This window comes from Babylonia areolata, chromosome 29 (assembly GCF_041734735.1).
Source record: "Babylonia areolata isolate BAREFJ2019XMU chromosome 29, ASM4173473v1, whole genome shotgun sequence".
Lineage (NCBI taxonomy): Eukaryota > Metazoa > Mollusca > Gastropoda > Neogastropoda > Buccinidae > Babylonia > Babylonia areolata.
In genome coordinates, this window is record NC_134904.1 from 40271648 (window position 1) to 40294147 (window position 22500).

A 22500-nucleotide genomic window follows, 5' to 3' on the forward strand; every position below is an offset into this window, starting at 1 on the left:
CTTTTAGTGCAGGTTATTGGAATCCGTGTGGTGTTTTAGTGAAGGTTATTGGAATCCGTGTGGTGTTTTAGTGCAGGTTATTGGAATCCGTGTGGTGATTAGTGGAGGTTATTGGAATCCGTGTGGTGTTATAGTGAAGGTTATTGGAATCCGTGTGGTGTTTTAGTGCAGGTTATTGGAATCCGTGTGGTGATTAGTGGAGGTTATTGGAATCCGTGTGGTGTTTTAGTGAAGGTTATTGGAATCCGTGTGGTGCTTTTAGTGGAGAAGGTTATTGGAATCCGTGTGGTGCTTTTAGTGAAGAAGGTTATTGGAATCTGTGTGGTGCTTTTAGTGAAGAAGGTTATTGGAATCTGTGTGGTGCTTTTAGTGAAGAAGGTCATTTGGAATCTGCGTGATGCTTCCATTAGGCCAACACAGACGAGATACTTAACGTGTCTGTGTGAATAGCGTAGTGGTGGCGGTCCTCTTTCAGAAAGCAGTCCGCTTGCTTACAGGCTGGTTTCTTTTGGGGGTGCCGCCGTTTGGAGAGGCTGTCAATGTCGTTTCTCTTACTCTCTCACTGTGGACCGTGCTTCGAGGCGAAACTTGATTGATCAGCATCTTGTTTTCTGAATACCAAAGGTTTAAACTATTTATTCCCATTGCCTCACAACCTGTCTCCCCGTCGCAAACGTGTGTGTGTGTGTGTGTGTGTGTGTGTGTGTGTGAGGTGGGAGAAAGAGAGAGAGGTGTTGTGTGTGTTATAGCGGACAAGAATCGTAGTTTGCTTGGTGTACCAACTGGCCACGTGTTGGGAATGTAAGCATTGTTTAAAGCACAGGATGATCAGAGTCTAAAGCACAAGCAGATCAGAGTCATTATTATACACACACACACACACACACACACACACACACACACACACACACACACACAGAGAGAGAGAGAGAGAGAGAGAGAGAATCAAATTCATCGCAGTTATAAGATTATGGCTTATCATGAAAAAGTAATTAAGAGCAACTTGACTGTAAAATAAGAAGATCGTTTGAAGGAGTGGATTCGTCCATAAATGACAGACTTGGAGATGTGGAATTCGATTTTTTTTCCAGCGCTGGCGCCAAAGAACTGGAGAGCTAAAGACAGAGGAATGAACTTGTGTCAGAGACTTGGAGCGTCGTGTTGTTTGTGACAGTGTTGTGCTTGTACAGTCAGTTTCTTGGTCTTTTTTTGTCCCCCCCCCCCTCCAAAAAAAAGCATGGTCACATTCCGACCTCTGGATCATGATAACTCCCCGTCACCGAATGCTACAGTGGCTATGGTGATAACGAACACAGAAAATAGTTTTGTTTTTTTCCCTGGTTTTACTTCCAGTTTGTCAGTCAGCAAAAAACGTCGGTGACTGCCAGCAAAATAAACTAATAGACTCTGGAACTGTGTCTACAACGTTGTTTGTTGTTCACAGTAGTTTCCGTATCAATCAGTACAATTTACAGTGTACTCAATGTGAAGGACTACTGCGGTACTCAAAGTGAAGCATTGTTAAAAAAAAAAAAAATAATAATAATAATAAAAATCGGCTTTCAAGACCGGTCACAAAAGCTTAACAGATCCTAAAGCGTGTGCAAAATCTTTAATGTCTGGAACCGGGGAAACTGCCAGGCACCTATGACACAGGTGCTGAAGAACTGAACTCGGTGTGTGAAGAAAACTGGCGAACCAGAATTGATGGAAGGCTAGTGCTGACTTGGCAGCTTTTGTGTGTTTCAATGGATCATCGGACCACTTAATCATTTTAAAAAAAAAACCAACAAAACCACACTTGTGACACTTCAACATTATTGACCAGGCCACTGAATGCTGCTTTAGGACAGACAGACCATTGCTTCGGTAGGGATTTTTTTTGTTTTTTTTTTTGTTTGTTTTGGACAGCCCGGGAGCGTTTGACAGCAATGAACTACAGTATCCCAACGGGGCCGGACGAATGGAATCTCAAGAGTTGATCCGAAGTTCCCTTTGTGTGTGGATCGCGAAATTTCATTGACAGACCGTACATGCAGCGTGGGTGATACCAAGAACAGGGGACCAACTAATTATTGAATTAAGTGATAAATTGTTTAGAATAAAGAGGAGAAGTGGATCGTGGACATGAAGACAAACTCGGGCCTGTGAAATCAAGCCGGAGAGAAGAGACGAGTGACCGGACTTGAGACTTGAGCGTTGTGCACGTGACTCCCTAAAAACACACGGCGCTGAAGGGTTGATGGGCACAAGGTGAAGGTCAAGGCGAGGGGTGAGGATGCTGGAGGTGTTCAGGATGGGCAACCACTGCTCCAAGGGCATTCACCCCAGCAAGGTCAACCAGCCCAGGGTCAAGGTCACCGCGCAGTCCTACGGCGGTCCGTCCGGTGTGCCGCAAGTGAGTTGGTTCGGGGGCGGGGCTGTCTCTCTTTGTCTCTCCGAGTCCCTGTCTCTCTGTCAGTTCCTTCCACCCCCCCCCCCCCTTCTCTCTCTCTCGTTCTGTATTTCACGGTGTGCTTCACTCTGTCTCCCTGTCTGTCTCTACATGTATCTGTCTTCCTCTCTCACTCACCCCCCCCCCTCCCCTCTCTCTCTCTCGTTCTGTATTTCACGGTGTGCTTCACTCTGTCTCCCTGTCTGTCTCTACATGTATCTGTCTTCCTCTCTCACTCACCCCCCCCACCCCCCTTCTCTCTCTCGTTCTGTATTTCACGGTGTGCTTCACTCTGTCTCCCTGTCTGTCTCTACATGTATCTGTCTTCCTCTCTCACTCACCCCCCCCACCCCCCTTCTCTCTCTCGTTCTGTATTTCACGGTGTGCTTCACTCTGTCTCCCTGTCTGTCTCTACATGTATCTGTCTTCCTCTCTCACTCACCCCCCACACCCCCCTCCTCTCTCTCTCGTTCTGTATTTCACGGTGTGCTTCACTCTGTCTCCCTGTCTGTCTCTACATGTATCTGTCTTCCTCTCTCTCTCACCCCCCCCCCCCCCACACCCCCTCCTCTCTCTCTCGTTCTGTATTTCACGGTGTGCTTCACTCTGTCTCCCTGTCTGTCTCTACATGTATCTGTCTTCCTCTCTCACTCACCTCCCCCCCACACCCTCCTCCTCTCTCTCTCGTTCTGTATTTCACGGTGTGCTTCACTCTGTCTCCCTGTCTGTCTCTACATGTATCTGTCTTCCTCTCTCACTCACCTCCCCCCCCACCCTCACCTCCTCATCTTCCCCAATCCATCCCCACCCCCACCCACCCCCATCGATAATGCAGTAAGTTCAACTGTTAAAAAAAATATATAAAAAAAAGGAGAAAAAAGGTGTTTATTTTTTATAATCCAAGATTAAACACAAATTTCCTGTTTCTGAACCAGGAATTGAATAAACAGAATCATCTTTGTGTGTGTGTGTGTGTTTGTGTGTGTGTGTGTGAGAGAGAGAGAGAGAGAGAGAGAGAGAGAGAGAGAGAGAGAGAGAGAGTGTAGATATTTCAGTTCAGAAAAAGATTCAACATGAATTGCTAGTATGGGTTGTATTGTTATCTTTTTGTATTATGATCAGTGTGCGTGCGTGCGCGCGCGCGCGCGCGCGTGTGTGTGTGTGTGTGTGTGTCCGCGTGGTTCAATATGACTTGCCAGTATGGTTAAGTTGTTATCTTTTTATTTATTGTCTTTTAATCCTTAACATCAGTGTGTGTTTGTGTGTGTACGTTTGTGTGTGTGTGTGTGTGTGTGTGTGTGTGTGTGTGTGTGTGTGTGTGTGTGTGTGTGCGTGCGTGGTTCAATATGACTTGCCAGTATGGTTAAGTTGTTATCTTTTTATATATTGTCTTTTAATCCTTAAGATCAGTGTGTGTGTGTGTGTGTGTGTGTGTGTGTGTGTGTGTGCTTATGCCTGTACACATGTGGTTTCGTTGTATCCCGGACTTTGAGTAACATGCATGTTTGTTATTCGTTCTGTTGCGGTTTTCTTGTTGTTGTTGTTGTTGCTGTTGTTTTTCCCCCATCACAGTTTTTCACCCGAGGGTGTACATGCTGTCACCTTTGACATTTCCCCCAACAGTGTGGGTTCTGTGTGGAATTAACGTTGCCCAACGATGGCCCTGTCTGCTACCTTTAATGTCACCTGGCTTGGCTTTCTGCCCTCACTCACGTTTTTATTTTTATTTTTATTTTTGAACATCTCTGTCTCTTTTTCCTCCGCCACCTCTCTCTCTGTCTGTCCTCCTCTTTCTTCTCTGTCTCTCTCCCTCTCTCTTTGTCTCTCTGTCTCCCTCTCTCTCTGTCTCCCTCTCTCTCTCTGTCTCCCTCTCTCTCTGTCTCCCTCCCTCTCTCTCTCTGTCTCTATCTGTCTCCCTCTCTCTCTCTCTGTCTCTGTCTGTCTCCCTCTCTCTCTGTCTGTCTTCCTCTTTCTTCTCTCTCTCTCTTTGTCTCTCTGTCTCCCTCCCCCTCTCTGTCTCTCTCCCTCTCTCTGTCTGTCTCTCTCTCTCTGTCTCCCTCTCTCTCTGTCTCCCCCCCCTCTCTCTCTGTCTATCTTTCCGTTCTCATACACCTTTTTACGTCTGTCTTTGTCTGTCTCTGTCTCTCTTTCTCTCTCCCTCGCCTTATCTGTCCATATATCTGTCTGTCTGTCTGTCTATCTACATGTCTGTTTATATGTCTGTCTCTCTCTCTCTCTCTCTCTCTCGGTCTTTCTCTCTCAGACACAGATACACTCACAGACACACGGATACACACACACACACACACACACACACACACACACACACACACACACGATGTGTCATCACTTCCGCTTACCGCAGTGTAGCGATATTGCAAAGCTTGTTTGCCCGTTGCTTAATGTCAACAGGGATTTTTTGTTTGTTTGGTTGTTTTTTTGCTTTCTTAAATCAACGCCAGCGGGGGGTGGGTGGGTGGGTGTGTGTGTGGGGGTGGGTGGTCTCATTATGATATGATAATTACGGTACCCCCGCTGTTAAATCACACCGATGTTTGCATAGAAGAACTGTATACTGCGTGCAGTGTTTTGTGTGTCTCCCCCGGTTCGTGTAAACATCGGCAGTGGTTTGGAAACGTTGATGATGCGTGTGGTACTGTGGTGGTATCGCTAGTGTGTGTGCGTGTGTGTGTGTGTGTGTGTGTGTGTGTGTGTGTGTACGTGTGTTTTGTTTTTCTCCCCCCCCCCCCCCCCCAGCACCCCCTCCCAGCATCCTTATAGTTCTTCAGCTGTATAAACCAGGAATTCACCGCCTTTCTCAGTCCTCCACGTTGCCTCAGTCCTATCCTTTCAGAGCATCTCTAAAAAACAGTTCATCGATTTAAGCAGTTTTCTGGATCATTAAGGCTCTGTATTTTCGTGTTTGTATTGTGTGGATCCACATCAATTTCTTACACACACACACACACACACACACACACACACACACACACACACACACACACACACACACACACACACACACACACACATACACACACACACGCGCGCACACTGACACACACACACACACACACACACATACACACACACACACACACACACACACACACACACACTAACACACACACACACACACAGAGGAGAAAAAGTCGAAGACAGACAAAACATGTTTTATTCAGGTTCAGGTCAAGCCACGGGGAATGGCAGACAATAATAAGACCAAATGGATCTGTTGCAAAGAATAGTGAGTGACTTGATGTAGCGATGCTAGCTACTAAAAAAAAAAAAAAAAAAAAAAAAAAAAAAAGCCACGGCCAGGAACTATCCACGGATACACACGGCAAGTACCAGCTGCTGGCAGTGTAAGCTGCATTGGAACAGCAATGAGTCTGTAGTAGTAAGTATTTCTGAAGCTGCATGGATGGAAAAGCCCGCATTAGCGACCACGGCCACGAACATAGGACATACATTAAGCCCTTTGGGTGTAGGGCGAAGACGATGACGCATTGGTTAATTTAAAAAAAAGGAAAAGAAAAGAAAAGTAGGTTGAAGAACTATCTTCCCCGAGTCCTAAAACGTAGCAATGCAGACATACTTAGGACTGAACTGGGACGAGAGTGGAAATGGTTGGAGACAGGGGGGAAGGGGGGGGAGGGGGGGGGGTGAGGGGGGGGGGAGAGAAGGGAGGGCGGGGGGGGGGAGGAGAAAGAAGAGACAAACAGCAATGAAGACACAGGAGAGAGAGAGAGAGAGAGAGATAATAGGGAAGGGAGTGACAGAAATAGAGGGAGGAAGAGGGGGGGTGAAGAGAGAGGCAGAGAGAGAGAAATGGAGAGGGGGGAGAGAGAGAGAAAGGGAGAGGGGGACAGGGCCGGAAGAGAGAGGCAGAGAGAGAGAAAGGGAGAGGGAGGAGGGGGGGGGGAAGAGAGAGGCAGAGAGAGAGAGAAAGGGAGAGGGGGGGAGGGGGGGAAGAGAGGCAGAGAGAGAGAAAGGGAGAGGGGGGAGGGGGGGGAAGAGAGAGGCAGAGAGAAAGGGAGAGGGGGAGGGGGGGGAGAGAGAGAGAAATGGAGAGGGGGAAGGGGGGGGGGGGAAGAGAGAGGCAGAGAGAGAGAAAGGGAGAGGGGGAAGGGGGGGGAGAGAGAGAGGCAGAGAGAGAGAAATGGAGAGGGGGCAGAGAGTGAGAAAGGGAGAGGGGGAAGGGGGGGGGGGAGAGAGAGAGGCAGAGAGAGAGAAATGGAGAGGGGGCAGAGAGTGAGAAAGGGAGAGGGGGAAGGGGGGGGGAGAGAGAGGCAGAGAGAGAGAAATGGAGAGGGGGGAGAGAGAGAGAAAGGGAGAGGGGGAAGGGGGGGGGGAGAGAGGCAGAGAGAGAGAGAGGAATGGAGAGGGGGGAGAGAGAGAGAAAGGGGGAAGGGGGGGGAGAGAGAGGCAGAGAGAGAGAGGAATGAATGGAGAGGGGGGAGAGAGAGAGAAAGGGAGAGGGGGAAGGGGGGGGAGAGGCAGAGAGAAAGGGAGAGGGGGGAGGGGGGGAAGAGAGAGGCAGAGAGAGAGAGAAAGGGAGAAGGGGGAGGGGGGGAAGAGAGAGGCAGAGAGAGAGAAAGGGAGAAGGGGGAGGGGGGGGAAGAGAGAGGCAGAGAGAAAGAAAGGGAGAGGGGGAAGGGGGGGAAGAGAGAGGCAGAGAGAGAGAATGGGAGAAGGGGGGAGAGAGAAAGGGAGAGGGGGAAGGGGGGGGAAGAGAGAGGCAGAGAGAGAGAATGGGAGAAGGGGGAGGGAGGGGGAAGAGAGAGAGAAAGAAAGGGAGAGGGGGAAGGGGTGGGGAAGAGAGAGGCAGAGAGAGAGAGAAAGGAGAAGGGGGGAGAGAGAAAGGGAGAGGGGGAAGGGGGGGGGAAGAGAGAGGCAGAGAGAGAGAATGGGAGAAGGGGGAGGGGGGGGGAGAGAGAGGCAGAGAGAGAGAGGAATGAATGGAGAGGGGGGAGAGAGAGAAAGGGAGAGGGGGAAGGGGGGGGAGAGGCAGAGAGAAAGGGAGAGGGGGGAGGGGGGGAAGAGAGAGGCAGAGAGAGAGAGAAAGGGAGAAGGGGGAGGGGGGGAAGAGAGAGGCAGAGAGAGAGAAAGGGAGAAGGGGGAGGGGGGGGAAGAGAGAGGCAGAGAGAAAGAAAGGGAGAGGGGGAAGGGGGGGAAGAGAGAGGCAGAGAGAGAGAATGGGAGAAGGGGGGAGAGAGAAAGGGAGAGGGGGAAGGGGGGGGAAGAGAGAGGCAGAGAGAGAGAATGGGAGAAGGGGGAGGGAGGGGGAAGAGAGAGAGAAAGAAAGGGAGAGGGGGAAGGGGTGGGGAAGAGAGAGGCAGAGAGAGAGAGAAAGGGAGAAGGGGGGAGAGAGAAAGGGAGAGGGGGAAGGGGGGGGGAAGAGAGAGGCAGAGAGAGAGAAAGGGAGAGGGGGACAGGGGCGGAAGAGAGAGGCAGAGAGAGAGAAAGGGAGAGGGGGAAGGGGGGGGGGAGAGAGAGGCAGAGAGAGAGAGAAAGGGAGAAAGGGGGGGGGTGGTGGAGAGAGAGAGAGGACGAGGACAACGAAGAGAGAGAAAGAGAGAGAGAATAGAACAGCCGGGATGACTTTTTCTTGTACACCACAGGCCCAACAGTTGTGTTGGAACTACAGGTCCAGCCGAATGGCAACAGAACGTTAACAAACAAACACCAAGTTGAGGAATCGAAATGAAGGCGGACGTGGATGAAGCAGATTTTATGAACTCAGTCTTATGGAAAGGCGAATAAACGCACACAAAAAAAAACCCCCAACAAAACAACCCTTCGACATATAATTTAAGAAACAATACGTTGGCGATATATATTCTAATCTTTCTCTTTCTGTTTCTCCATGTGTCTCTGTGTCTGTCTGTCTGTCTGTCTGTCTCTCTCATTAACTCTGTCTCTGTCTCTCTCTCTCTCTGTTTCTCTCTCCCTCTCTCTCTCTCTTATTACCTCTGTTTCTGTCTTTCTCTGTCTCTCTGTTTCTGTCTTTCTCTGTCTCTCTGTTTCTGTCTCTCTCTCTCTCTTTCACTCTGTCTCAGTCTGTCTGTCTGTAGTCTGTCTGTCTGTCTGTCTCTCTCTCTCGTGGTACTTGGACAACATAGACCAAACGTCTGTTTTGTGTTCTTTGTGTATGTTTGTGTATGTAGTTTTTATTTTTTTTATTTTTGTGTGTGTCGAGGAATCAGAGAGAGATAGAGATGAGAGAGAGAGAGAGAGAGAGAGAGGCAGACGGACAGACAGACAGACAGACAGAAAGAGAGAGAGAGAGTGCAAACTGTGTGGGGGCGGAAGAAGAAGAAGCAGAAGAAGCAGCGGCAAAGTTGATGGAAACAAGCCAGGTAATAGGAAAAGGGGGCTCCGGTTCCATGCTATTATCTTTTCATGACGAGATCAATACAGCCTCTGTGTGTGTGTGTGTGTGTGTGTGTGTGTGTGTGTGTGTGTGTGACCCCGTGCCAGGTATGGAAGGTAGGGAGGAAGGAATTGGGGGGAGGGGGGTGGGGAGGAGAACGGGAGGGGTGGGGTGGGGGGAGGGGGGTGGTGGTGACGGAGGAGGTTTAACTACGGATGGAAAAAACGGACGGGACGGGGCCTTGACCAAGGCAATCAAGGTATCTGGCCAATCAAAGGGTCAGACAGTCTGGCAGTTGCTTCGCTCCTTCCTCCCCCCCCGCCCCCCCACCTCAGCAGTGTCGTCTTCTTTCACATCGTCCTCCTCCTCTGTTTTCCGCCTTTCCTTTTTCCTCTTTTCTTCCTTCTCTTTCTTCTTCCTCCTCCTCCTCTCACTGGTTCTCTCCTTCTCTTTTCCTGCTCCTCTCTGTCTTCTTCTTTTCCGCCCCTCCTCCTCCTCCTCCTCCTCCCCCTCCTTCTTCTTCTTCTTCTTTTTCCTCTTCTTCCTTCTTCTTCTTCCTCTTCTTCTTCATTATCGTCTCGTCCTCCTCCTCCTCCTCTTTCTTCTTCTTCTTCCTCTTCTTCTTCATTATCGTCTCGTCCTCCTCCTCCTCCTCCTCTTTCTTCTTCTTCTTCCTCTTCTTCTTCATTATCGTCTCGTCCTCCTCCTCCTCCTCTTTCTTCTTCTTCTTCCTCTTCTTCTTCATTATCGTCTCGTCCTCCTCCTCCTCCTCCTCTTTCTTCTTCTTCTTCCTCTTCTTCTTATCGTCTCGTCCTCCTCCTCCTCCTCTTTCTTCTTCTTCTTCCTCTTCTTCTTCATCATCGTCTCGTCCTTCTCCCCCTCCTCCTCCTCCTCCTCTTCTTCTTCTTCTTCTTCTTCTTCTTCTTCTTCTTCTTCTTCTTCTTCTTCTTCTTCTTCTTCTTCTTCTTCTTCTTCTTCGTCGTCGTCGTCGTCGTCGTCGTCGTTCCGAAACTTGTCGACCAAACCAGCTGCGGATAAGTCATTACTTCGTCTGACGGTACCAAACTCCGATCGAAGGACTGGCTTGGTGATTTCAGTGACTGGCACTGTTGTTTGATCTCGCGCACACCACTAATTATTTGGAACTTCGCGGTCCTCTTGTTGTTGTTTCTTGTTGCCTCCCCCCCTCCCCCCTCCCCGCACCCCCCAACAATCCTCCATTTTTTCTTTCTGTTGTTTCTTTCGTTCTTTCGGTTTTGTTGTTGTTGTTGTTGCTGCTGTTTGGTGGGAGGAGGGGGGCGGGGGTGTGGGGGTGGGGTGGGGTGGGGGTGGGGGAGCAGTTGCGGATGCGGGGGGGGGGGGGGGGGGGGGGGCAGGGTGTTGTTGACTCCTTGCTTTTCACTTTAAAATGATTGATTCAAAAAATCATACCTGAGTCACGGAAGGTTTTTGCCTCTTCTTCTTTTCCTCCTCCTCCTCCTCCTCTTCTTCTCCTTCTTTTTTTTTTTTTTTCTTCTTCTTCTTCTTCTTTTTGTTCTCTTCATCTTCTCCTTCACCATCTTCAGTAATGTCACTTTCTCTCAATCACGTAAGCATACAAGCACACACACACACACACACACACACACACACACACACACACACACACACAAACGCGCGTGCGCGCGCGCATGAAGGAAAGTAGAGAAACCGAACTGACCACTGAAATAGCAATCAGTCCTAATGACATGAGGGTGCAAATTGATAACAATAATACTGATAAGAAACAAACAGTCAAAACAAAAGTAATGAAACTATATGGAGAGAGAGAGAGAGAGAGCATGTGTGTGTGTGTGTGTGTGTGTGTGTGTGTGTGTGTGTGTGTATGTGTGTGTGTGTGTGTGTGTGTGTGTGTGTGTGTTCAGCCGATGTTTCTCAATCCCCCGCAGGTTGAAGATCGATACCCCCCCCCCTTACCCCTACCCCCTCCCCCCTGCCTACCCTCCGAGCTGAGAGGGATCAGTTTGACGTTAATCTGCGCTCCGCTTGGCCTCTCCACCATGTGTACTTGGGGCCGCTGTCACTTTCAGCCCTAGCCGTTTGCTTTTTAAACAGCCAGTATTTCTTTGTTTTTTCACATCCACTCCCCTTTCTCTCTCTCTTTCTCCCTCCCCCCCCCCCATCCCCCCACCGCCCTCCCGCGCGTGTGTGTGTGTGCGTGCGTGTGTGTGTGCGTGCGAGCGTGATGTGTGCTGTTCCTGATTGTGTTTAATCAGGTGCAAATGAGCTCTGTGTTAAGTCGTTTGCTCTATCCTTGGTGTTACGAAATACTTTTAAAAAAATATTTTTTAAAAAATAAACCCACAATACTATCCCTCCCTCCTATCTTCCACTGTCTGTCTGTCTGTCTGTCTGTCTCTCATTTTCTCTCCCATTCTCTCTCTCTCTTTCACTCTATCTCCGTCTCCTCCGCCTCTCTCTCTCTCTCTCTTTCCCCTCCTCTCTCTCTCTGTCCATCTCTGTCTCCCTATTTTGCCCTGTCGGTCGGTGTGTAGATCAAACTGTGTGGATACTTGCGAATGTGCTGTCTAACAATTCTTCAATTAATGACCTCTACCTTTCTGTCTTACTCTGGGCGTCTCCTCTCTCTCTTCTCTGTCTCTCTCTCTTTCTCTCTGTCTCACTCTTGTTTGTCTCCTCTCTCTCTTCTCTGTCTCACTCTCTTTCTCTCTGTCTCTTGTTTGTTTTTCTCTCTCTTCTCTCTCTCTCTCTTGTTTTGTTTGTCTCCTCTCTCTCTTCTCTCTTGTTTGTCTCCTCTCTCTCTCTTTTCTCTCTGTCTCACTCTTGTTTGTCTCCTCTCTCTCTCTTCTCTCTCTCTCTGTCTCACTCTTGTTTGTCTCCTCTCTCTCTCTCTGTTCTCTCTCTCTGTCTCACTCTTGTTTGTCTCCTCTCTTTCTCTGTCTCTTGTTTGTCTCTCCTCTCTCTCTCTCTCTGTGTCTCCTGTTTGTCTCCTCTCTCTCTTTCCCTTCTCTCTCTGTATCTCTTGTTTGTCTCCTCTGTCTCTCTCTGTCTCACTCTTGTTTGTCTCCTCTCTCTCTCTCTCTCTCTCCCCCCCCCCCTCTCTCTCCCCTCAATCCTTTCTCTTCGATTTTTTTTTTCAGTCTGAACCTCAGCTCTCTCTCCTCTAGACTTCCATCATCCCCCCCACCCCCCACCACCCCCCACCCCACCACCCTCTCTCGCCACACCCCCTCCTACCCTCCCCACCTCAAACCACCACCACCACAGTCTCCAGAGCTTTAATGACTCGTTAGGTGTTGATGGCTGTGAGATGAACGAACGAGAAGTGTGAGGGGCAGGTGGGTGGAGGGGGGGCTGGAGAGAGAGGGGGGGAGGGGTGGTGCAGGGTATGCAGTTTGCGGGGTGGGGTGGGGGGTGGTGGGGTGGAATGGCGGATCGGATCGAAGCGGTATCGAACCACCTGATGACGTGTGTTTTGCAGACTGGGGGTGAACAGGACAGGGTGACCAATACACCCACAGGGGAGGGGGGGGGGGGGGTGGGTTAGGATTGTGATGCTGGTGGCTGTGGGAGAGGGGGAGGGGGGGGGCACGTCTGGAAGGAAGGGAGGGGAGGGGGGGGGGGTGACAAACACGAACATAATTATAATAATGCGGACACGCGCGCGCGCGCGAGCATAATCTCCATCGCGTGTGCGCGCGCACACACACAAACACGCGCGCGCGCGCGTTCGCGCATGTTGGCCCATATGCATAAAGACATATGTGCACGCGCACACACACGCATTCGCGCATGTTGGCACACATGCATAAACACATACGTGCACGCGCGCGCACACATAAACAGACGCGCGCGCGCACACACACACACCCACACACACACCCACACACACACAGGACAAGGCTTGACGTGTTGGAGAGGAGGGACTATCGACATACAGGTGTTGAAGGCAGTGATGAAGATTATCGACGCTCTGGCAGAATGGAAACAATGACATACATCGACAGGTCTGGGACGTAAGGGAGACAATCCCTTCGACAGTGCAGACCTACTCGCTCGCACCTGCGTGTGCGAACGATTGCACACACACACACACACACACACACACACACACACACACAGAGGTTTTGATGTTTTTAATGATGGAAACACTGTGCGCAGCACACACACACACACACACACACACACACACACACACACACACACACAGAGTCGCTTTGGTGTTTTTAATTAAGACACTGTCCATAGCACACACACACACACACACACACACACACACACACACACACACACACAGAGGGAGAGTCGCTTTGGTGTTTTTAATTAAGACACTGTCCATAGCGCGCACACACACACACACACACACACACACACACAGAGTCGCTTTGGTGTTTTTAATTAAGACACTGTCCATAGCACACACACACACACAATTAAAAACACCAAAGCGACTCTGTGTGTGTGTGTGTGTGTGTGTGTGTGTGTGTGTGTGTGTGCTAGACACTGTCCATAGCACACACACACACACACACACACAGAGAGTCGCTTTGGTGTTTTTAATTAAGACACTGTCCATAGCACAGAGAGAGAGAGAGAGAGAGAGAGAGGTTCAATTTATCGCCCTCAAAAGGAATCTTTCTCCGCTGTGTGTTTTCATGTGTCCTATTTTCATGAGGTGTCCTATTTTCATGAGGTGTCATATGAGGTGTCCTATTTTCATGAGGTGTCCTATTTTGTGTATGCTCCCCTATTTGGAAGAGGTTCTATCACACTTAGGTTTTGTATTTAAAAGTTTTGCGTTGAATTGTCTTTCACGTCATTCTCACCGTGTCTATGCTCCACTGTCTAAAATGTTCCATGGTATGTGTATTTTCCACCTCGTTCAAACACAGGCTCTGTGTTCCATGGTGTGTGTGTGTGTGTGTGTGTGTGTGTGTGTGTGTGTGTGTGTGTGTGTGTGTGTGTGTGTGTGTGTGTGTGTTCTGCTTCATCCGTGTTCAGCATTGTTGGTGCTTGATTGTGTCGATCGTCATTCTTTATATCCTGTGTGTGTGTGTGTGTGTGTGTGTGTGTGCTTGTGTGTGTGTGTGTGTGTGTGTCTGTGTGCTTGTGTGTGTGTGTGTCTGTGTGTGCTCGTGTGTGTGTGTGTGTATGTGTGTGTCTCATATGTGTGTGTGTGTCTCATATGTGTGTGTGTATGCGTGCGCGCGCTTATGGGTGTGTTTGTGTGTGTGTGTGTGTGTGTGCGCGCGCGCACGCGCGTTCTTTTGTGTGTGTGTGTGTGTGAGCGTGCGCGCGTATGTGCGTGTGCGCGCGCGTGCGTACGCGTGTGTGTGTGTGTGTGTGTGTGTTCATGTACGCGTGCCTTTGTCGTGCATTGAATTTTGCGCATGTGCATGTGTGAAGTTGATAACAAGTGACGCTGTCGTATGACAGTCAGTCATAAACAAATGATGATGATGTGAAGGCAGACAAAGCTGAAACACGACATACGCTCATGACACAAAAAAACTGACGTTGTGGACGTAGGGCGGTGCTCGCGACTAACAGACGATGCCCCACAGTCAAAAAGACGTCCACGGACAAAATCCGCTGACACGTCCATTCAACAACAGCTTTTTGATAACGTGGCAGGAGGGGGGGGGGGATCTGGGTTTTTAATTCTTCCTCTCCATTAAATCTTGATTGGTGGTCTGTGTGCTAGTCTTTGGGATGAGACGGAGGCACGTCCTGTGTGCAGTATGTGCTCAACGAACAGGGGCGATAAAAAAAAGGGGGTGGGGAGTACCACGGCAGCATGAGGGGTTGGTTGTCCTGGCCAAAATTAAGTGAAGAAAAGTTAATGCACTTTGATATAAGTAAAATCAAATACGCTTTCAGACAGGGAAAAAAGAAAGAAAAAAAATGAAAAAATATGGGTGTCGCTGCACGCCGTGGCGATGACGGGCGATCCCTGGGCGGACAACGTGCAGTCCCAATTTAAGACACAGAGCAAATCTGTCGTGACAAACAGAAATACCTGACGATTCTCCATGCCTGACCACAGATGAGCACGACACCATGATAACTGACGACTGACGACACGTTACGACGATGACAGCTCATCCTGCTGATGAGGCGAGACAGTAAGCTGGCAGGCAGTCCCGGGCTGAAAACTAAGACCATTGCTGTTTGTTTGTCAGTGGATGACGGTGGCAATCGTAGCCAGATGACGTAAGAGGACGGGAGTGACGTTTTGGTGTGACGGAAAATTGGTGGTTGACGTAAAAAAATAAACATAAAAAAAAGACGGATTGACGTGTTTATGAAAGACCAGGAGAAACTGGCTGTTGAGATTTTATTTTAAAAGAAAAAAAGAAAAGAAAAAAGAAATAGAATATAAATGACGGATGTGGCGTGTTTACGGATGACGATGTTAAAGTGGCGATGACGCAGTGAAATAAAATAGAATCAAATCAAAGAAACGAGTGTGACCCTGTTTGTGGATGGGGACAGGAAACTTGTACATTGATGATGTATAAAAGGACGGATGTGGCAGTGTTTGTGATGACGACCAACGTGAAGTTGGCGGAAGACTGTGTAGAATGATGGATGTGACCTGTTTGCTGTGGGGGCCGGGGAGGGGGATGGGGTGTGGGGTGATGACGACAGTGGCCAAAACTTCCAGGAGGAATAATTTAAATATTAAAAAGCCGGGGGGGGGGGGGGGGGGGGGGACATATGACAAGTGTGTGTGTGGTTGTGTGGTTTGTTTTAGCCAGCTTATGTGGGTTCTCTTCTTTTGACTTGTTTCAATGACTTTGATGGTGTGACTTGTTTCAGTGACTTTGATGGTGTGACTTGTTTCAATGACTGATGGTGTGACTTGTTTCAATGACTTTGATGGTGTGACTTGTTTCAATGATGGTGTGACTTGTTTCAGTGACTTTGATGGTGTGACTTGTTTCAGTGACTTTGATGGTGTGACTTGTTTCAATGACTTTGATGGTGTGACTTGTTCGTTTTAGGTTGGTGTGTTTACAACGAGCCTGACTTGTGATTTGAGCACGTCAATTTCCATGTGGGTTAATACCGGCCCCCTTAGAGTGTAAGGAGGTAAGGGCCGAAACACTTGGGGGGGGTGGGGGGGGGGGTGGAGGGGGGCTTCTTCTCTGGAGACGGACCTTGTACTGTCCTGTTCTCCCTTGAGTGTTTCTTAACACAGTGTTTCTGAACCGAATTGAACTGACTTTGACTGGTGTCTCTGTTCTGCCGGCACAACAGGTGCGCGAGGAATGCAGCACGCTCCGCGTGACGCTCGCGGCGGCCCAGACTGAGCGGGAGAGCGCCAAGGAGCAGGTCAGCTCCCTGCAGACACGGGTCAACAGTCTCGAGAACCTCGTCAGGGTGAGTGATACGGATACGGATGATTTTATTCATCAGGCCATAGCCCCTGTGAAGGGGTACACAAACATTTGTGGCGTCACATTTGTTTGAATAAACACGAGAAAACCAAAATCACACGAAATCACATGAAACACAGATACATTTGCAAAACATTATGAGGTTGCAATTTCTCTAAATTTAAACGCTTTGTGCAGGAAAATGGACAAATTCCATACATCATTTTGCCTTTTGGACGACATCAATAAGCACAACTTGAATGTACAAGGTTGTCGGAAATATCTGGCTGGAATATATCTTTCTCTTAACCCTTTGGGTGAGTGAGTGAGTGAGTGAGTGAGTGCCTTGTGAGTTGAGTGGAGTGGCTTGCTAGCAACCCGTCGTCACATCCATGGCCCATTCATTGCGGTTGGTTCACTTTGCTTTGCTTGCATGAAGGAGGTTGTTGCTGCAGCAGGGGGTAAGGATGAGAGGCCTCGACTGTCTTTGTTTGTTGTTGTGGGTGTTGCCCTTGAAAGTTGTTGCAGGACGTATTGAGTGGTGGGAAGTTTTTTTTTTTTTTTTTTTTTTTTTTTTTTTTTAAGGGACAGAGGGGAGATGGCTTAAAAGAAAAAAAGAGTCTTGTTTGTCAGTGTGTTTGTCTTGTCTGTCCATCTGTTTCTCTGTGTGTGTGTGTGCGTTGTTTGGGGGTTGTTTGATGTTAACAATAATGATAACAATGGACATTTATCGGGTGCCCCCAAAAAAGTGAACCGCTTTTTGACAAGTATTTTCTTGTCCTCAGCTATCTCTAACGTAAAGTCTTTCTTGTCTGTGAAAATGATCCTTTTCACATCAGTGGCCGAGTACCGGTCGTGCAAGTTACGGCAGTGAGTTTTTCTTTTTCCCTCTAACATTTTGGTCCCTCCTTGATACCTGTATCCTCTTGAAGGGCTTCAGCTCCAGTTCTTTCGCCATTCTTTGCACAGAAGACTTGCTCACTTGTAAATCGCTTGCAACTTCACTAAGAGATTTGTGGGTCCCTGGGTTCTCCTCCTGGGATTGAATCAGTTCCTCAACACGGTCCTTGTTCTCCTCCGAACATGAAGTCTTGGGTCTCCCACTGCCAATTTTACGTGCTACTGGCCCTGTAGTGCGTATTTTAGCGATAAGTCTATTTACAGTGATATGACTCCACCCCTTGCCTGGAAATTCCTTTACGATCCTTCTTCCGGCACCCCAGCCTTTCTCCTTGAAACAGTTTTCAATGGTAACGTTATCACTTTCACTCAAAGGCATGGTTGATCCTTCCAAACTGGAACTTTGGACAGAACTGATATTGGACACAGACAACAACAACAACAACAAAATCAATAGACTTGACACCCAGACAGGCTATTTTTAGACTGACACTGATTGACAGATGCAAACACCTGGCAACTGGCATGAACATGATGGAGGTCACATTGCACAGCTCAGATATTGGATTTTTTTTTTTTTTACTGCTGTTCTGAATTTGACAGTACTCGCATAATTTGCGTCCGAACCTTTAGATATTTTTGCGGACATGTTGATGATACCCTAAGGTTACTGTGTGAAAATGTTCAACGAATTCGGTTTCTCTATCACTTAAAAAATGCTCTTCAAAAAGCGGTTCACCTTTTTGGGGGGACACCCGACATATAGCGCGTTTCTCCAGAAATAGTACTCAAAGCTCTTTATATTTCGTCCCCCACTCCCCTCTTCCCCATTAATACCCTCAGGGCCCCCCTGCCCCCTTCCACACCCCCCCCCCCATCCACACACACACGGATGCGTGATCCAGAATACACTCACGCAAGTGAACATTGGACACCACCCACTCACCATGACGCCCTGCAGAAAACGCATCCCTGCAACACGCACTCAGGCACGTACGTACATATACACGAATGCACAGATACTCACTAGCACCCCGCCACACACACACACACACACACACACACACACACACACACATAGCAAACGGCTTCTTCACAATAAAGCCAGCATTTAAAACCGGATCATACCAAGACCATCACTTTATTAGAAAAAAAAGAAAAAGAAGAAAAGAAAAAAAAAAAAAATCCTGCCCATTGGAACTGATATCGATTCGGTTTATCCTTCAGGGAATGCGCTGTTGCTAATTCTGCGGCTGTAAATTTCTTGTCCTTCCAGACGCGTGTTCATAAATTACAAAGTGAATCCGTCAGGTAATGATCTTCCCCACAGACGGTTTCTGCCCCCCGCCCCCCTCCGTTAAGCTTGGAGACTGCTTTTCTTCAGACAGCACAAAAAATTCCCTGGAGAACAAGAACAAACGACCGTTCGAGATGATGCAGACAGCGCAAGCTGTTTTGCTTCCTCAGAGGAAATACAGACTTGGAAAACCGGGGGGAGGTTGCCATGAAACCAAATACCACATCGTCAACCTGAAGGCAGCACTTTGTACGGTAAATAATCTGGAGGAAACGCGCCAGGGGGCTAAATATGGTGTAGGGTGCATTCTTGTACTGCTCACATGTAGGGCACGTATTGATCGGTTGGTTGTCGCAACCTTTTGAGTCGAGGTCTGTTTGCGGCATTTGGTACAGAGGAACTCTCCCTCTCTCTCTGTCAGTCTGTGTGTCTGTGTCTGTGTTCTTTATCATATTCCTTCTGCAGGACTTCTTTCTGTTTTGTTTTTTCTTCTTTTCTTTCTCCCCTTTCCATTATATATGTTATTGTAACTGATTAGATGTAGATTAGCAAGGACAGATTGGAAGAATAGGCCATGCCTAAAATCTTAATCCTTGAATAAAAAACGTTTTAAGTTCTGAGTTCTCTCTGTCTCTGTCTCTGTCTGTCTGTCTTTCTGTCTGTCTGTCTGTCTCTCTCTCCTACTTTTTCTTTTTGCATCCCCACCCCCAACACAACGCCCACCTTTTATTTTCAAAATGTCTACCAAGGTATCCTGCCCAGGTTTTGATTTAAAACACGGAAGGCACACATAAAAACAAGCATTCTCACATACATCACTGCACATGGTTCATAGATCGCTTGGCGGTATGCATGCAGAGAGAGAGAGAGAGAGAGAGAATTTAATTCCTAAGCATGCAGTTTTCTGTTTCACTATCTCTACTGCATCATCAGTTAACATTAGTAAAAAAAATAATAATAATAATAAATAAAAAAAGAAGAAAGAATAACTTAGATACTCACTGACCTTTGCTTTGTCCTCATACAGCGAATCGAATATTGCAAAAGAAAAACAAAGAGAGAGAGAGAGAGAGATGTGATGTATGGCTTCACGTCCCTCTTTCTTTTCTTTTCTTAATTCTTCTTCTTCTTTTTTAACTTCTTCTTCTTTTTCTTCTTCTTCTTCTCCACAGGATGCGTTCTGGTTTTGTTGTAGAACCAGCCGAAAAAGCAAGACAGGGTTTGGTTTTAGAACCGGCCTGAAAAGTAAAACCGGGTTTGGTTCGAAAAGTAAAACAGGGTTTGGTTTGAAAAGTAAAACAGGGTTTGGTTTGAAAAGTAAAACAGGGTTTGGTTTGAAAAGTAAAACAGGGTTTGGTTTGAAAAGTAAAACAGGGTTTGGTTCGAAAAGTAAAACAGGGTTTGGTTTTAGAACCGGCCTGAAAAGTAAAACAGGGTTTGGTTCGAAAAGTAAAACAGGGTTTGGTTTTAGAACCAGCCCGAAAAGTGCAAAACAACAGGTAAGTTTTAGAACCAGCCCGAAAAGTGCAAAACAACAGGTAAGTTTTAGAACCAGCCCGAAAAGTGCAAAACAACAGGTAAGTTTTAGAACCAGCCCGAAAAGTGCAAAACAACAGGTAAGTTTTAGAACCAGCCCGAAAAGTGCAAAACAACAGGTAAGTTTTGGAACCAGCCCGAAAAGTGCAAAACAACAGGTAAGTTTTAGAACCAGCCTGAAAAGTGCAAAACAACAGGTAAGTTTTAGAACCAGCCTGAAAAGTGCAAAACAACAGGTAAGTTTTAGAACCAGCCCGAAAAGTGCAAAACAACAGGTAAGTTTTAGAACCAGCCTGAAAAGTGCAAAACAACAGGTAAGTTTTAGAACCAGCCTGAAAAGTGCAAAACAACAGGTAAGTTTTAGAACCAGCCTGAAAAGTGCAAAACAACAGGTAAGTTTTAGAACCAGCCCGAAAAGTGCAAAACAACAGGTAAGTTTTAGAACCAGCCCGAAAAGTGCAAAACAACAGGTAAGTTTTAGAACCAGCCTGAAAAGTGCAAAACAACAGGTAAGTTTTAGAACCAGCCTGAAAAGTGCAAAACAACAGGTAAGTTTTAGAACCAGCCCGAAAAGTGCAAAACAACAGGTAAGTTTTAGAACCAGCCTGAAAAGTGCAAAACAACAGGTAAGTTTTAGAACCAGCCTGAAAAGTGCAAAACAACAGGTAAGTTTTAGAACCAGCCTGAAAAGTGCAAAACAACAGGTAAGTTTTAGAACCAGCCCGAAAAGTGCAAAACAACAGGTAAGTTTTAGAACCAGCCCGAAAAGTGCAAAACAACAGGTAAGTTTTAGAACCAGCCCGAAAAGTGCAAAACAACAGGTAAGTTTTAGAACCAGCCTGAAAAGTGCAAAACAACAGGTAAGTTTTAGAACCAGCCCGAAAAGTGCAAAACAACAGGTAAGCTTTAGAACCAGCCCGAAAAGTGCAAAACAACAGGTAAGTTTTAGAACCAGCCCGAAAAGTGCAAAACAACAGGTAAGTTTTAGAACCAGCCCGAAAAGTGCAAAACAACAGGTAAGTTTTAGAACCAGCCTGAAAAGTGCAAAACAACAGGTAAGTTTTGGAACCAGCCTGAAAAGTGCAAAACAACAGGTAAGTTTTAGAACCAGCCTGAAAAGTGCAAAACAACAGGTAAGTTTTGGAACCAGCCGACAGTAATCCCTAGAACGCAAAACGCAGAGCGAATTACAGCGCCACACAAACACACAAAAAAGTAATTAAAACTGAGACAGTGCTTTAAAAATGAAAAAAAAAAGAAAATAAAAAAACACCTTGTGCACATAAATTGTGGTAAAGGTCAATGAGACACCCCCCTCCCCTCCCCCATTTAAAGTCTCATTCATGGGAAAAACAAAACAGAACACGTGGACCTGATGTACGACAACAGAAGATGAGTTCCGGTGAGGGTGGAGGGGGTGGCCCAGTGGCAAAGAGCCCGACTATGAAGCGAGCGTCGACGGGTTCGAGTCCTTCATAACGAAGCGAGATTTTCAACCCGTCCCCCCTCCGACCTCCCCCCCCCAAGCCCCCCTCCCCCCCCCCCCCGCCCCCCCACCCTCTTCTTCTCCGTTCACAGGGACCTGAGTGGTGGTCTGGGTCCTGGTCTTTCGATTATAATCCAAGGACCCGTGTGCAGCATGTCGGTCTATCTGTCTGTCTCTGTTTCTCTCTGTTTCTCTGTCTCCGTGTCTGTCTGTCTCTCTCACACCCACTCTCTCTCTCTTTCTCTGCACTCTTTCTGATCTCTCAAATCCCAAACGACACACTGTTTATACTGGACGGTGTCAGGATTGAGGTGCAGTGTGTGTACTTGTATGACGGGTAAGATGCAGTGTGTACTTGGATTACGGTTGAAGTGCACTGTGTACGTGTTTGATGGTTAAGGTGCAATGTGTACGTGGGTAAGGTTTAAGGTGCTGTGAGTACTTGAAGGTATGACGGTTAAGGTTCAGCGTGCACCTGACGGTATGATTGTTAAAGTTCAGTGTGTACTTGTGTGATGGTGAAGGTGCAGTTTGTACGTGGGTGAGAGTTAATTAAGGTGCAGTGTGTACCTGTATCAGAGTTAAGGTGCAGTGTGTACCTGTATCAGGGTTAAGGTGCAGTGTGTACCTGTATCAGGGTTAAGGTGCAGTGTGTACTTGTTTGGTTTGCAGGACCTCCAGGAGTCTGCAGAACAGTTGCAGAGCTTGGAGCATGACTACAAGGATGCCCTGTCCCAGCTGGCCTCTAAACAGCACCAGATTGACCATCTGCAAGAGGTCGGTCTGCTCCCTTCTCAACTCCCTGTTGCCTACCTCGTCTTTGTTCACATCGTCTTTGTTGCCTGTTTGCTCACTGCCTGTTGCCTTTTTGTCTTTGTTCACTGCCTGTTGCCTTTGTTCACTGCCTGTTGCCTGCTCGTCTTTGTTCACATCGTCTTTGTTGCCTGTTTGCTCACTGCCTGTTGCCTGTTTGTCTTTGTTCACTGCCTGTTGTCTGTCTTTGTTCACTGCCTGTTGCCTGCTCGTCTTTGTTCACATCGTCTTTGTTGCCTGTTTGCTCACTGCCTGTTGCCTTTTTGTCTTTGTTCA

At 47.7% G+C, this 22500-nt stretch overlaps 2 protein-coding genes across 2 annotated transcripts in view; both read left to right on the top strand.

Annotated features, from left to right (window-relative positions):
• The window catches only part of LOC143274667 (uncharacterized), a 264898-nt gene extending 248703 nt beyond the window's left edge, over positions 1–16195 (top strand). Inside the window, exon 10 of the mRNA XM_076578540.1 lies at positions 16074–16195. The gene's annotated coding sequence lies outside the window, so the exon portion shown is untranslated. The remainder of the gene's footprint in view (positions 1–16073) is intronic.
• Positions 2279–22500, top strand: part of LOC143274668 (RIMS-binding protein 2-like) — a 127417-nt gene continuing 107195 nt past the window's right edge. The window contains exons 1-5 of the mRNA XM_076578541.1: positions 2279–2398; positions 14911–15023; positions 15733–15799; positions 16074–16196; positions 22084–22188. Coding sequence (XP_076434656.1) covers positions 2279–2398; positions 14911–15023; positions 15733–15799; positions 16074–16196; positions 22084–22188 — 528 coding nt within the window. The remainder of the gene's footprint in view (positions 2399–14910; positions 15024–15732; positions 15800–16073; positions 16197–22083; positions 22189–22500) is intronic.